The sequence below is a fragment of the Colletes latitarsis genome, chromosome 6 (assembly GCF_051014445.1).
Source record: "Colletes latitarsis isolate SP2378_abdomen chromosome 6, iyColLati1, whole genome shotgun sequence".
Classification (NCBI taxonomy): domain Eukaryota; kingdom Metazoa; phylum Arthropoda; class Insecta; order Hymenoptera; family Colletidae; genus Colletes; species Colletes latitarsis.
The window spans coordinates 18602136-18616766 of record NC_135139.1 but is presented as its reverse complement, the minus strand read 5'-3'; the positions used below and the strand labels follow the sequence as shown (position 1 = coordinate 18616766).

The 14631-nt window shown below is 35.3% G+C and overlaps 3 protein-coding genes across 6 annotated transcripts in view; 2 read left to right on the top strand and 1 right to left on the bottom strand.

Moving 5' to 3' along the window:
• LOC143342399 (discoidin domain-containing receptor 2) overlaps window positions 1-7877 on the top strand; it is a 192359-nt gene extending 184482 nt beyond the window's left edge. For all 3 annotated transcript variants that reach the window (XM_076766227.1, XM_076766225.1, XM_076766226.1), the window contains exon 17: window positions 416-7877. In XM_076766227.1, coding sequence (XP_076622342.1) covers window positions 416-766 — 351 coding nt within the window. In that variant the 3' untranslated portion in view covers window positions 767-7877. The remainder of the gene's footprint in view (window positions 1-415) is intronic.
• On the bottom strand, window positions 5951-10947 carry LOC143342401 (magnesium-dependent phosphatase 1). 2 transcript variants are annotated; one of them, XM_076766230.1, is made up of 5 exons: window positions 10779-10947; window positions 10628-10682; window positions 10326-10547; window positions 10067-10222; window positions 5951-6083 (listed from the first exon to the last, which is right to left on the bottom strand). In XM_076766230.1, exons 1-5 carry the CDS (start codon window positions 10822-10824, stop codon window positions 6080-6082), a joined length of 483 nt encoding a protein of 160 aa, XP_076622345.1. In that variant the 5' UTR covers window positions 10825-10947; the 3' UTR covers window positions 5951-6079. The 2 variants fall into 2 exon arrangements, with proteins under 2 accessions (XP_076622345.1, XP_076622346.1); XM_076766231.1 differs by lacking the exon at window positions 5951-6083 and adding an exon at window positions 8765-8783.
• Window positions 8020-10198, top strand: LOC143342400 (DNA primase large subunit). The gene is made up of 4 exons (XM_076766229.1): window positions 8020-8577; window positions 8695-8963; window positions 9040-9605; window positions 9689-10198. Exons 1-4 carry the CDS (start codon window positions 8399-8401, stop codon window positions 9935-9937), a joined length of 1263 nt encoding a protein of 420 aa, XP_076622344.1. The 5' UTR covers window positions 8020-8398; the 3' UTR covers window positions 9938-10198.
• Window positions 10948-14631: the final 3684 nt, after the last annotated feature.

The following is a 14631-nucleotide window of genomic DNA, read 5'->3' as shown; positions in this document are numbered from 1 at the left end:
TTAGTTTCCATTTCATAATTAATTCCATTACCCGTTTACTTAATTAATATCTATTTTCTGAAAAATTACCGAGTATAATTATTAACGTCCCATTATGAACTTATTAATTCAATCATAATAAAAAATGTAATCGTAATTAATCGTAATCATTAATCGGATTGAATTTTTCCCCGACGTTACGCGTACACGAATGACCGTCACGTACGCGCAATCAGTTGCATTCGCTTTCCCGGAAAGAGAACTAATCGAGCAAGTCGCGCACGCGCGTGGAATGGGAAAAAAAGACAAAACGAAAATTACCCAGTCTGTCCGTCGAAGAATTCCTCTCTGAAATCGAATGTAACTGACCTGAGACGACTGACGATTTAAATTCCACCGCGTAAGCAGTAAGCGATAATCGATACGATCTTCGCAGGGCAAGTACACGACGAAGAGTGACGTATGGGCGTTCGCGGTGACCCTGTGGGAGATCTTGAACCTTGGCAGACGGGTTCCGTACGAGCACTTGTCGGACGAGGAAGTGGTGCAGAGCCTGCGACGACTGCATCGCGCCGCGGACTGCACCGACACCGGTGGCGAGAACAACGTATGCAAAGAGAATACCGATAACCTTTTCGACTATCTGCCCAGACCTACCGCGTGCTCGAAGGATATTTACGATCTGATGCTCGAGTGCTGGCGACGAGAGGAAAACGAAAGGCCCACCTTCCGGGAGATTTCGATGTTCCTGCAGCGGAAGAACCTCGGCTACGCGCCCACGTCCTGATATTGAATGTACCGCGACGTCGATGAGCACGATGTTCTTGGCGTTTGCCGCTCCTGCCCGGCTGAAAATCGCTCGAACACTCACCGAGAGACCGTCGACGACGCGATGTACCCTCATTGGATTACCATGAGAACCAAGTTCTGATTCTTTTGGCGGGAACGAGCTTTTCACTCGGTCGAACGGACGGATCGAAGGGAACGAGACATCGAAGAAGCGGATACAACGACAACGGTCCAATCTTGGTTTCCAGCAACGAAGTTGAACCTCAGGAGACTCGGTTGTCGCTCGAAATCTCGACGATACCGACGGGTTCGCCTGCTTCGAACCCGATTCGAGGAAACCAATGGCAAACGCGGGATTTTGTCGTTAGCTGGCGAAGACTGACCTCCGTAGAACTCGAAACAACGGAAAGGTTAGTCGGGAGTTCGGGTGTTTTTCGCTTTCGTACGTAAGAACGAGCGCGCAAGACCGTCGGGGCGCAAGTCGACGTCGAACAATGCGAGAGCATTCGATGAACTGTTGTTTAGACGTTAAGATCTCTAGGGAATACAAACGTGAAACTGTGAATTCGACAATCGAGCGAGAGGACGCGAGGCGACCTTTGTTCACCAGGGGTACCATTTTGCGCCAAGTTCCGTGAAACGCGTCGCGTAATGATCGTCGAAAATTTAGGAGCAATATCGTGTAATCGTAATACAGCTGTGAACATTCCTGCATGGATTAAAGATACATCTATATCTTCGCGGTAAATAAGGATTACTCGTTACTTAAGGAATTAGTGGTTTCTTACAGTCATGAACAAAATAATAGCACGCGTCGAACTTCTAATTTCTTAAAGATCACTCAGGGTTCCATAATTGTAGCAAATGGTACATAAACGTTACGATACAGGGAGAAGGAAACTGCTATTGAATCGGTCTTCGTAAAAATGTATATTCTTAAATGTACAGATTTTTAGAAAATGCAAAAAAAAACGTTTTTAACCCGACAAAGTAGAAACCTCCTTAAGTGTGCAATCGTTTCGCTTCTTCCCTCGATAATGTTCGCGTCGCGGACCCGAGCCAACGAACATTAGCGAGGGATCACTGTACCAATTTACCTAATATGGCAGAATGTGGAGACGATCTGATTTAATGCCAGTTTCTCCGTTCTTGGACCGTTTGCTGCAATTAAGATCCTAAGTTCTGTTTGAGAAACTGAAGACAGCCCGCGCGTGCTATTATTTTGTATCTGAAACGATGTTGTTCCCGTTCGTAAATAAATGAACACAGGAAAACTGCAATACGGTAACTAAAAATATCAAACTCCATTGCGGAAGAAGTCGTTGATCGGAAGAAAAAAAAAATGAAAATGATATATACGTATATGAAACATGTGAGTATGAATGCGTGTGTTCGTGGACGCGTAGGTGGTTACAATTTCTCATCGTGCGTAAATTTATCGTAATCGGTAGGCGTTCGGTAGGCTTGCTTCGAATTTGGTTTGTCGAAGTAAACGAAGACTGTCGAATTTTGTGTAACTAACAGACACGATTAAAGGGGCTCTCTTGTCGCGTGCACGACGAAACCGTATCAAAATCTCGCGTAGATAATTGTTTCTCGGCTGGTATACCGACGAATCAGATTGCGTTTGTTCAGATTCGACGGTGATACTCGTAAGGAAAAAACCCTAAGAGCGATAGAGCTTCTTATGCTGTAGCTGGCGACGTATACATAGTTTTAGATGCTACTACCTAATAATTCACGAGATATTTAATGTTAAATCTCGGTACATTGATATTCGGGGTGTTCGGCCACCCCTGGGAAAAATTTGAACGTGAGATTCTAGAGGCCAAAATAAGACGAAAATCAAGAATACCAATTTGTTGATGGAGGCTTCGTTAAAAAGTTATTAACGTTTAAAGTTCCGCCCGTTCTGAATTTTTTTCTCGAGAATGCGCAGGATTTCGGGGATATGTCCATTCACCAAAAATGATTGTAATTGACCCCCGCAACCGAAAATAATTTTTTCAAAATGATTTGAAATTTTTGAATAACTTTTTAACGTAGCGTCAATCAGGAAATTGATATTCTTGATTGTCGTCTTATTTTGGTCTCTAAAATCTCCCATTAAAATTTTTTCCAGAGGTGACCGAGCACCCTGTATATCGTAGCATAAGCTAGGTATGTCCGATTCTGACACGAATCGACTTTTTTTTAGTCAAGATTACTCGGATTCGTCCAGCCCTCCCGTAGCGAACTTGTTATATAAATTTGTATATTACCTATCTGTTGTAGTTACGTTCGTAACGACGTTAAATAAGTAAGAATAAAATAAAAATATCTCCTGAATTATTAGCCGGTAGCATCTAAAATCACGTATCGCCTAGCGTCTGTATAACAAGCTCTACGGGCGTGCAGAAAATCATTGAAATATCAGCGGTACAATTGGGGAAATTCAATTGTCAGACGAGAACGTTAAATTAGAATTTCGACGAACAGAAACTGCATTAACCAATTTCTGTCGAGATCGTGATTATGCGGGAGGGCTCGACGAGATATCATAGTTCGTGATTTACGAGGTGAAAACGGTATACATATTTTCTGTTAAGAAGTGGTGACTCGCACCGCGACTATGACACATCATAATTGTAACTTTATATGATAGGCGGGATCAATACAAACATACATAAAAAAAAAAAGAAAAGAATTAGTATATTGTACATATAGGCGTACATCGAGAAGTAAGAGACGTTTATCATTGCGTTGACGCGAACGTGGACGAAATTAGCGTAGGGTGAGCGATTCGAATCGTCCTTGGAATTGCGTTCCTCTCTGTCTTCTGTCTTGGACGCGATTTACCCGAAGGACGATCGAATTCGGTTGCTCTGGGAGTCGTGGAGCGAAATTTTCACGCGAAGAAGCGTTTATCGGTGCGATCGACATATCGGAGACTTGGTATCTCGCGTAGAACCAAGAAGCATGGTGGAACAGGGAACGACGACTTTGCAAAAGAGTTTCGAAGTTAAACGTTCGTTCAGCGATGCTATTCTCACGACATTCAACTAATTAATCACACGAATCGTTATGTTCCATGTATTTATATCAGATGAAATACTATCGATAGCATTCGCAATATCTAGTATGTAGGTGATGTTACCGTTATAACATTAAAAATACTATTTATATATCTTAATGTAATTCGCCGCGTAAGGAGTAGATAATCAGAGACATAGCCGTTCGTATATAAAACGTCCGTTGAATTTAAACGTAACAGGAATCGCTTCTCTGTCGTTATGTCAAGAAAATGGGAACGAAATGGGAGAGAAAATCATTGTAAGACAAAAAGAAAGATCGTAAAACGAATTTATAGAATCATCGAAATAAGAACAGTTACGTTCGGTACACTGCAATTGGAGAACAATTTAACGATTTAGCATTTTATACGGAAATCAGGCACTTTATACATAGTCGTGGCATTGTTAACATCGAAGAAACGAAGAAGCACCGAACAAGCGAGAGAAATTGAACACTACTCATAGTTGCGTTTAGATTCATCGATGTAAGCATATTGCTGCCTTTGGCTGTATCGTTGCCCCCTACTGCTAACGAGTAACTCACTTGTCTACTCATGTGATAATTTAGTATATCTCTACGTATCTACCTGTACCTACCGGTTCTCAGTAGCAAAAGGATTATTCGTCTTGCGCTGCGTTCAATCTCAATTTCAAGCCAAGTCGATCTTGGTCGGTAGAGAAATGAAAAAAGAAATTAAACTAAGCCTGTTCTTGACTATCAATAACCAAGAAATACTTCAAGGGGAGAGTTATTCTTAAGAGAACCTCGTGAGACGTCATGTAGCTCGGTTTGTTTGTTTTCGCTGAAATTTGAAACAGAGTTTTCTATCGTGGAAATACGTAATCCTTTCTCTGCTCAAAGATTCGCGCTGTATAATCTAGATAGCTTGCTTGTACCTAGTATGTCCGTTTTCCGACGATCGTCGAAAGGTTACGTTGTTCGCGGGGGAAGGAAGCCAAAAATTGAAAATATTCGAGCGAACGACCATCTGAAATAGCAACGTCGAAAAGAGTTACTTCGAGGATTATTTGTCGCGCGATACAGCGAATCTTTTCTCCTGTGATTTCTAAGGATTCGCCGTTTTCGTTCGCGGACATTTTTATCGATAGACATTTTCCGTCGTTCGCTCGAAGACACTCGGTTTCAATGAATTGGACGTTTCATCGAAGGTTCGTGAGCTCCACGTTGATCTCGACGATCCACTCAAATGGGTGAATTGGCAATCGGTAAGAGTTTCCACGAGATAAAGACATTGTTTGCTTCATCTTGGTTAAGTAATATTTTGCGACAAATGTACGGATCGACAATCACGCTTAACCCTCGAGACTTCCGTGTTCGTTCAATCTTCCATGTTGGTGCTATTGCAAGTAGTATTGACACTGAGAAGGGAATCGTAAACAGTGGAATTGCCGTTTTATTCCAATTTTTGTTGCGTAGAATTTTGCGACTGGATCCACACCGAGTTTGTACACCGTGTTGCGAACGGTTCGCTTGCAATTTATTCGCTACCTAACTACGATACGATCGAGCGCGTTTCACATGATGGCGATCAAAATTTTAAAGAGGAAAAGAAAAACAGTCTTTCAAACTCAGTGAAACACTTATTGATAGATTTAAAAATGAATACAACACATTGAAAAACATATCTGTCTCGATCAGTATCGAGTAAGATTATGAACATATCCAAATACCTGGAATTTTTAAGCTTATAATTCGTTCGTATAAGTTTTCCAAGGTTAGTACTCAATAACGTTCGTTTAAAAATTATTTCTATATAGAATGTTTAAACAGCAAGGATTTAATGACTTAGAAATGCGTAGTAGTAACAAAATTAAACGAAAAATCTGGTCATACACAATTTATTTTTCTGCAAAATTTAAACTAACTTCTATGACTCTTAAATCGTAAAATATCGCCATTGAATCGCATCACGTGAAACGATCTTTCCATGGATTTGACTTTCTTAAGCGAAGAATACAGTTCTATTATTGCAATTGTAGATACCAACGAAGCATTGTTATCTACGTATTCATCGAATTTAATTTCCGAGACATCCGATTGTTAACCTAACGTGGAATTGAGAGAAATCTTAGAGGTAATCGCGAAAGACTGTGGAGAGCTCACCTAGCTATATCTTCTATTCAGGCAAGGGCAATCTCAGAATTTCTCACTACGGCATACAGCCGCGTTGTTCAACGTTCGTTTTCCATCGAACGATTCTTTCCGCGTTCTTCTCTTCGTAGAGACAGTGGCGTGTTTATCTAGAAAATATTTGAAGAAATGATCGGTATTATTTTTGAAAAAGAATTAATCCATTTTATATATTTTACAAGAAACGAAAATTTAAATTGATCTTCTTTAATGTACGAAACAATTCAAGGTCTAGTATCAACTTTTCCCGATGTGTCGTTATGTGCTGAGTCGAAAAGAAAATGGAACTTTTGGAAAATTGTTTTAGACTTCATGAAGTTATAATGCGCCACTGCATAGAGTGTAGAGCAATAATTTTCGAACACTCGATACGATGAAGCGTGACAAATTACATTACGCTACTATATTTTGTTCTTACGAAACTATCAGTATTAATTAGTTCTATCAGCTTCAAACGGTAATTGTTCTTTTTTCTTTTACTTTTCAAGTACTTTGTTAAAAAAAAAGATATCGTAAATTTTTAGTGGACAATGTTCGTCACCGATCAACACCGTGATGAAGATCTCGCGATGCTGATCGTTGGGAATCTTCTTGGCAGGAATCGTGTTAATAAAAATTACTACAAAATCTGTAAATATCGCACTCCGGAAATCCGACAAAAATTGATCTTTCATCCGGATAATTATCGTCGAAAAGATGGGGGGAGAGAGAGAGAGAAAAGCAGGGAGAAAGAGAGAAACAGGGGGAGAAAAATTGCTGATAGGCCGTGAAAGGTTGCCTAGGCCTGCTCTACGCTATTGAACCTTAATCGTTATAGTCATAAAATTATTTTGTACTAAGAACTGTTTATAATTTTGTATCTAATCTCTGTAAATACCAAGCAGATTGTCTATGGCTAATAAAGCTTAAACAAAATCGATATAAGTAGACTATGTAAAGGGAATTATATATATATACATAAGTATTTATATTTTAATTAGCGATTAAGAAGGCGAACAAGAAAATGTAATTAAATTTCACATAGGCGAGGACTGGTAATATACCAATGTACAACGATCTAGGAACTATTTGTATTATACAGGTGACAATTTAAGGGACAAATCATTAAAAAAAAAAAGTATACATGTTACTCGATAGCCACGTATGTGTATAGGGTCCTCCATTGGATATTTAACCCTTGAATTCTAAACGAAATTTTTACGAGAAGATAATTATTTCATTTCGCGTTATTGATTTTAAAAAGACAGAGAAATTGTATGTTCGAACAAATGAAATTGTTCGTTTATCGTACTCTAATAAAAATCATAGTCCTATTAAACGTTGACGTTATTTTGTATCGATAATAAGAAATAATCGGAGAATTTTAGGAGGAATTGTTTCAGCTTTATTGTAAACTAATACTTTTGGGAAACCCTGTACAGTATTACGGCGTAGAATCCAACTAGTCATTTACGGCACTTTATAACGGTTAAAGTGTATCTTCTACGATAAACGTGACATGCGTAGAACGTGTTGCTCTAACTTTATTTTCTAATTTAAAGAAGCGATTGTAAAAAATTTATATTCTAGATAAAACCGTCTTCTCTGATTTTTTTTTCCTAAGTTTTTCAAAATCACGATTAATGTATATTTGTATCTTGTTACTGGCGAAAAAATAAGTTTGGATTGTTGTATTCTATTTATTTCAATCGATCTGCCTCCAAATGCGAACTATCGCTTAAACGTTACTGACAGTAATCTAAGTCTTGCGCAAGATAATTCTATTCATGTATCTTATATGTATGTCTCGATAAAGGTGGAAGTACACATTGTAAGTTCAAGTACGCGGGAAGCACAACGATGAAACCTATTTGTATCGAACAGTCAAATGAAATGATATTACATATTTCAATGAAAATCCATAATTTCTTGAAGTTCTCACTTTACCTTTTCTACATCTTGCAAAAACAAGAGTTGCAGTCAAAAAAGAAAACTTACCCTGTTTTAATTACAGAACTGTAGCTTATAGTCATCGATCATTTCCCACCTAAAAAAATGTGTTCCCAAATCTATCCAATCGCGTATCCTGCGTTTCATAGAAACGGACTTAACGCGAAGTACATCGTCTGTTTCGCATAGATGTCGCATTATGCATTAAAAAATGAAATATAAGATTCCACGCGAAGTATTAAAACTCGATGACTACAAGAACAAAATTGTAAACAATTAAATAAAATGTTGAATTGTGGTTTTTCAAATAAACACAGTTTTAGAAGATAATCATAAGAAATGTAAACATGTTACACAGAAATAAATTTTTATATGATACTAGTTACTCAATGATTTAAAATTACGAATTGAATGTGACAATATGGTATGCGTTACCAAGTATCGGTAGGATGTACGATAGGAATAATATTCATTAAAACACTTTTTCATACGAAAAATGTTTTATATTAAAGCTCCTACGGGACAAGTATCGCTTCACGTTTTAGAAAAATGCATTCTTGCTAGATTAGAATATTTACAATTACTTTATCAAGCTAAAGCTCATGAATTTAACGGTAACTTTGAATATTTATTAGAAAACTCTGTGTATGATAAAATTGGACATTTTTCATTGCGGTAAGTGGTTATTCAAGTAACTGTAATAATTACTAATTTCACTGGTCTACAAGGTAAAATTAAAAATTTTGTTTAAATTGCTTTGTGAATTATTGATTATTAATGTCTTTAATGTAGACTATTAGCATCAGTGTCGCATGATCTATGGAACTATTGGATTGTCAGGGAAACATTATTGTTCCAAAATAGGCTGCATCATATTTTACCTAGACAATTATATAGACTATTAAAACGTATTGTATGCCAGCTAAGGTTACTTGCAGATACAAAAAAATTAATTAATAGAACATTAATTGACATATGTATTTTTTTATCAAATCAATTTGTTTTTAAACATATTGTATCAAAAGATCATAAAGAGAATTGTAGACGTTTTCACACTAAAGGTACGCATAAAAAAAATAAAATTTTTTATTTAATGAGCAATGATTTAAAAATTATATTTATTCTTACTTTTTTAAGTGAGATACGAATTAGTACCAGACTTAATAAGAGAAAGAAAATTAGATTTAAATGCTGGATATGCTATTGTACATTGCTCAAAATGGAAAGAAATACTTTCATCATTATTTTCTACATACATGACTATAGAATTAATATCTATGAAATCAAAAGCAAAACATACTATAAATCATGATGTCAGATTTGATTATTTGTATCAGAAAATCTACTATCAAATATTTAGAAAAAACTGTGGACATGGGCGTGTAACTGTAGACAATATAGACATAGAGTCTAAGAATTTTCCACCTTGTATGCAACATTTGCATATAGAATTACGAAATACACACAGACTTAGTCACTATGCTCGTTTACACTATAGTCTTTTTTTAAAAGAAAGTGGCATGGTTTTACAAGATGCTATAAGTTATTGGAAGGAAGAATATTCCAAACCTCACTCATGTTCCTCTCTCTGTTCACATCATTGGCAATCAAATGAACGCAAATTTGTCTATAGCATTAGACATCTTTATGGTTTAGAAGGATCTCGGAAAAACTATAAGTCACCCAATTGCGAGGTTATGTGTGTAAGTCAAATTTTAATATATTGTAAAAAATGAGTATTATGATGTTAAAACTGCTAATTACGTCTTCTTTAATTATATTACAGACGAATTTTTCTAGCCCAGTGTACGAAGGAGGATGTCCATTTAAAAATTTTGATAAAAATATTCTAAAAAAACTTTTAAGCTCATCATTACCAGATGATCAAGTAACAAAACTATTAAACATGTCCCCTCAAAATCCTCAAATTACTTGTGCAGAGTATTTCAAAATACTCAATCAAAGAAATAGTGATAACATTGTTATAAACAGTCCATTACAATATTACTTAACAATGGTTAATGCTGAGCTGTGACGATATTTTACCTAACTATTAAATGATTAATCAAATCTAATGAATAATGAACAGCACTATGATCAAAATATTAATTTTTAATAAATTAAATAATGTACATATTATTGATGTATATCTAATTTAACTTACGAAAAAATTTTCAAAGCATTTTCTACAACTGCTCGAGTCACACCAGTTTTTACAAGTATACTAGTAACACCAAGTTTGCTAACATCGACAATATTTCTTTGTTCATCATCAAAAAATAATATATCTTTGTAATCAACACCTGATGCTTTTTGAATTCTGGAATAAAACGATTTAGTTAATTATGCATTATAAATAAATAATAGTAAAATCGCATGAAACAAAAATATTTTTTTTGATTTAATGTTTATGGAAAACTTACTTAGATAAATGGGTTACTTTACTTCCTGGATATATCTCTTTATACTTGAAATATTTATCCCAGTTAAACAATTTTAACAATTGCTTAGCACCGTCAATTTCTGAAGTACGCGATGCGACACCAAGTTCATAGTTCTCATCTGATAACCATTTTAAAACGTCAGGTACTTCTTTGTAATAGCGTATCACATGACCATACGAATCTACCACCTCGTTCCCTTTTCTGAATAAACAATAATTGCGACAATAAATATTTAATTAATCACATTTTTTTGTAAGTAACGATAAAATATTAAGCCTTACTTTTTAAATGGCGGAGTAACATGTGTATCTACCCAAAATGGCCATAAAGTATAATCTGAAATATGAAGCAATTATATACGTATTTAATCACATTTTATTTGCACAATTTCTTGTAATATGAAAATAACATTTCTTTGAGAAATGTCCTAACCCAAATCAAAAACAATTATTTTAGGTTGCCGAGTCATTTTACACATTTTCTATTAAACTACTGCGCTGTTTATTACATAATACTGAACATAAATGATAGTAGTAGAAAACTATAGACTTCAGCGACTATCGATAATTTTTAAATCTATTGATCATTTTATGAATATACATACCTAACGTACAGTCATGAACGAAGTATACGTATAGACCTTACACAACAGACGAAATATACTTGACTGTCATGCCAACTTAAAAATGGAGAGGTGATTCTAGCGACCTCTTCTCATGGATGGCGGTCAGTTGAGAAACTATTTACTGAATTAGTGTTGGCAGACAAACAGCTGCGGTGTGTGTAAATAGTATATGTAAGTTGCGACTGCAAATTATTTGCGTTCCTTTGTCTTGTTAAAGTTGCAAATAATTTGCATTATTTTTATAGTTTTATTTAGAGTTACAACCGATGAGAACTTATTGCGTTTGTTTTTCCAAATCCTAATGTAAAAGTATCTTGACTTTGAAACCATACGACCAACAATGCTTAAATAGCTTTTGAACAAAACTTTTGTCGATATTACACCAAAAGTAAAATTTATGAATTTGCTGGCATTACCAACATCGATGATCGGGTTAAATATGATTCTCAGAGTCATTATCCTTAACCCCAAAGTGCGCTGTAAAACTACTAATTTCGCACGTGGTCAGTATTTTGGTTCGTTAGAAAATAACCTCTTATTGAATCGGTTGTGTAAACAATACTTAATTAGTCATTAAACTATTGTTTGTAAAAAATATATTCTAAAATGTGTGATTTAGATACGGTCAATGCTACGAAACGGAAAGTGTCGACAGATTCGCGATATTCTATTATTCCTTAAGTATGTTTACTGTAATGCATTTGCTTTTAATTTGTGTTTTATTTCTGTTATAGTCTCTGAAATTCGAAGTCAAGGAATTTCTTCTCGAAATGGAAGCTTTAGAAAACATCGGTGACTCCCTCCACCCACCACCTAATTCGCGAGCGCTGCTGGGTACAACGAGGGGGCGCCATTCCTGCTGTAAAAATTGGCGTGATAAGACGTGTCGAGACCTGTCGGTCTTTCGCTATCAACGAGGTACGTATTTCTAACCTGTTGATACTTCAGCATTACATATTACTACACGCGTTTACTCTCTAACGATGCTTTCGTGTAATATTAATCTGTTTCTATTACAAATTGAGTCGGAATTGTTGCAAAAACTGAATCGGGTTTCGCTCGTTTTCTTCGATATCTAACCGGCGTCGATTCATTATATCTTCCTAAACCAAATTACGTATCTTGTACATCAATTATTGTTTCATTATGATTAGATATGTTTAGTGTAATGCATTTCATTTTAATTTGTGTTCTATTTCTGTTACAGCCTTTGATTGAAATTCGAAATCAAGGCAAGCCACCGGCACGGAATCGACGCCATTACAGTTGGAACTATTCAAATGGCGCCAACATCAAATGGTCTAATAAGGATTGGTAAAATTTAATATACAGATATTATTTATATATTTTTATGATTTTATCAAGTTATAATAATATTTTATCATTCAAATTTATAATTGTTGAGAAAATTTAATTTTTATTTTACATCTATCATTGTAAAGAATTAGCAGTATTTCTATTGAGAATTTCTGAATGAAGTGAGACAAAAAATAAGAGAGGACGGGTGTGCTTCTTGTGTTCTTACCTTATCTTTCCAGGAATTTTGTTGACCGCGCGCAATGCGGCCAGTAGCTTCAGTGTTTGTGCGTAGCAACAGTTGTTTCTCGGGGCAAAGTGACCCCGGCCAGTTGTCGTTCACATCTTAAGGAAAGAGTCGGTGTCGTACAACGTAGTTAGGCAAACGCGAGCATAGAATCAGTGTTTCTTACGCAATTTTAAAGTATTTCCAGAGCATCGTGGCTCTTCTTATTTTATAAATCGCGAAAATAGAATCGTTTGTTCGCCGATTTCAATCTTCGGTCGCGGTAAAGTAATTTAATATCTAATAAACTTAATTATTTTTTTAATTTGAAATTAAAGCTCTTCGTTACCGGGGTTAGAATCAGTGCATCACTGAAGAGGACTATTGGGCGTTGCTCCACGAGCGAACAATGTAAGTATAAATGTATATTTTCAAATTTTTAATTAAAAATCTCTATAGTTTTAACAATAGATTCTAATTGTTTTCCTGCAGTCTTCTTACAGTTTCTGGACCTGATCCTGGAAACCAGCAGGACCAGGCTGACTGATGGATAACTGATGACTTCCAGTGAGCAGAATCATCATCAGGCAGTCATTCCAGAGGTACTAGTTCAGCATTGGTGAGTCGCATGTGATTTTTATTCCTCTGGTCCCCAATCATGTTGTAGGATGAAAGATCTGAATCAACACGGGTGACCAGTTGTATACTTAGTATTTTTGACGAGTTAAGTGACAGCGGGTATGAAAAGTATCCGTGAATAGTAACATTAATCGTTATATTTTTTTAGTGCAGGCTAGGGTCTTCTTGCACTCGCGTTTCTTAATGTTACAAATAAATATTACACAATATGATTATTATAAAATTTGTATAAAAATGCATAAAACAATTTTTGTAAAATATATGAAATATTTTTATTAACTTTATATGAAATATATGATTGAGTAGAGTATGAATTGATATAATGTAAAGCCATTATATTAATCATACGATCGAGTAGAATATGAATGATAATTATTAAATATTCGTTTCATTAATTAATACATCATATGATGTATTTAACGTGCAAGAAGGCATTTCGCGACAGGTCGATTTTTGAATCAAAGTAACATGCATTTTATAATAGTTTTATCTTTTTAAAAATTTACTTTGACGACAGAATCGACTTTGAATTTTTTAAATAATAATTAATTAAATTTGTTTTAATAGTGAATTTCAATTCTCAAAATAAATTATCATAAAAACTTAATAAAGTCTTCCGTTTAGAATAATTAAATTTCAATCATAATAATTTTTTTTAATGATAATATTTTTCAATATTAACTTATTTTGCTGTTGATATACCACATATAACAAGTCGAGCCATTTTAACTAAGAATTAAATACGAAATACCGTTTAGCTATATTTAATTAACTACATTTTCTAGTCAAGATTTTCAGACTAATCTTTCCGTGTTCGTTGCCTAAGCTCATGCACATGCCCAGGTGTTATTTGCATGAGCGAAGGCAACGGGGCACGATGACTTAATTTGTAAGATTTGTAATAATAATTTAAATGTATGCGGCTGACAATACTAGTGTATCGTGCACGATGTTCTTTCCACATGTGTGTGTATGTGTGTGTGGTTAGGCTGTGGAAATGCATCGTTTCAAAAGTTTATTATAATTTACATACAGAATTTTTTAACATTAGATTCTTAACAATTATAATAATAATATTAAACTTATAATTATTCTTTACTTAACAATTGTTCATATTACATACACGTCAATAATATTGTAAAATGCATAATGAATTAGCTTTTCAATTTTATGTTATCATATATAGAGTATATTTTAGTAAAGACTATATTAGATATATTAAAACGTTTTATATAAATAATAGAAGTACGCAATGAGCACTAGTTTTTGTCAGTCGATTTCAGGAATTGGTACGTACCTTGGAGTGTGAATGTTTGCAATGTTCGGGTGTCGGAGGAACCCCGGGGAGTCCTCTCTAGTTTAGGCCGCGCCCGGACATTATGTGTGAGAACCGTGGAGTGCTTGTTTGCGAGAATGAGTTTTGCCATTTTTAAATATAGGATTAGGTAGGTAGGTAGCTTACTTTCTGGTGTGTGTGTTTAGACCTAAGTAGGTAGGGT

Bases quoted from the DNA above. Each gene is read 5' to 3' on its own strand.
- LOC143342400 (XM_076766229.1), top strand. From the start codon at position 8,399: ATGTTTTATATTAAAGCTCCTACGGGACAAGTATCGCTTCACGTTTTA. The intron at 8,578-8,694 runs GTAAGTGGTTAT...TCTTTAATGTAG, and splicing joins ATTGGACATTTTTCATTGCG to ACTATTAGCATCAGTGTCGC. The intron at 8,964-9,039 runs GTACGCATAAAA...TACTTTTTTAAG, and splicing joins TAGACGTTTTCACACTAAAG to TGAGATACGAATTAGTACCA.
- LOC143342401 (XM_076766230.1), bottom strand. From the start codon at position 10,824: ATGTGTAAAATGACTCGGCAACCTAAAATAATTGTTTTTGATTTGG. The intron at 10,683-10,778 runs GTTAGGACATTT...TTCATATTTCAG, and splicing joins AATAATTGTTTTTGATTTGG to ATTATACTTTATGGCCATTT. The intron at 10,548-10,627 runs GTAAGGCTTAAT...TTGTTTATTCAG, and splicing joins GTTACTCCGCCATTTAAAAA to AAAAGGGAACGAGGTGGTAG.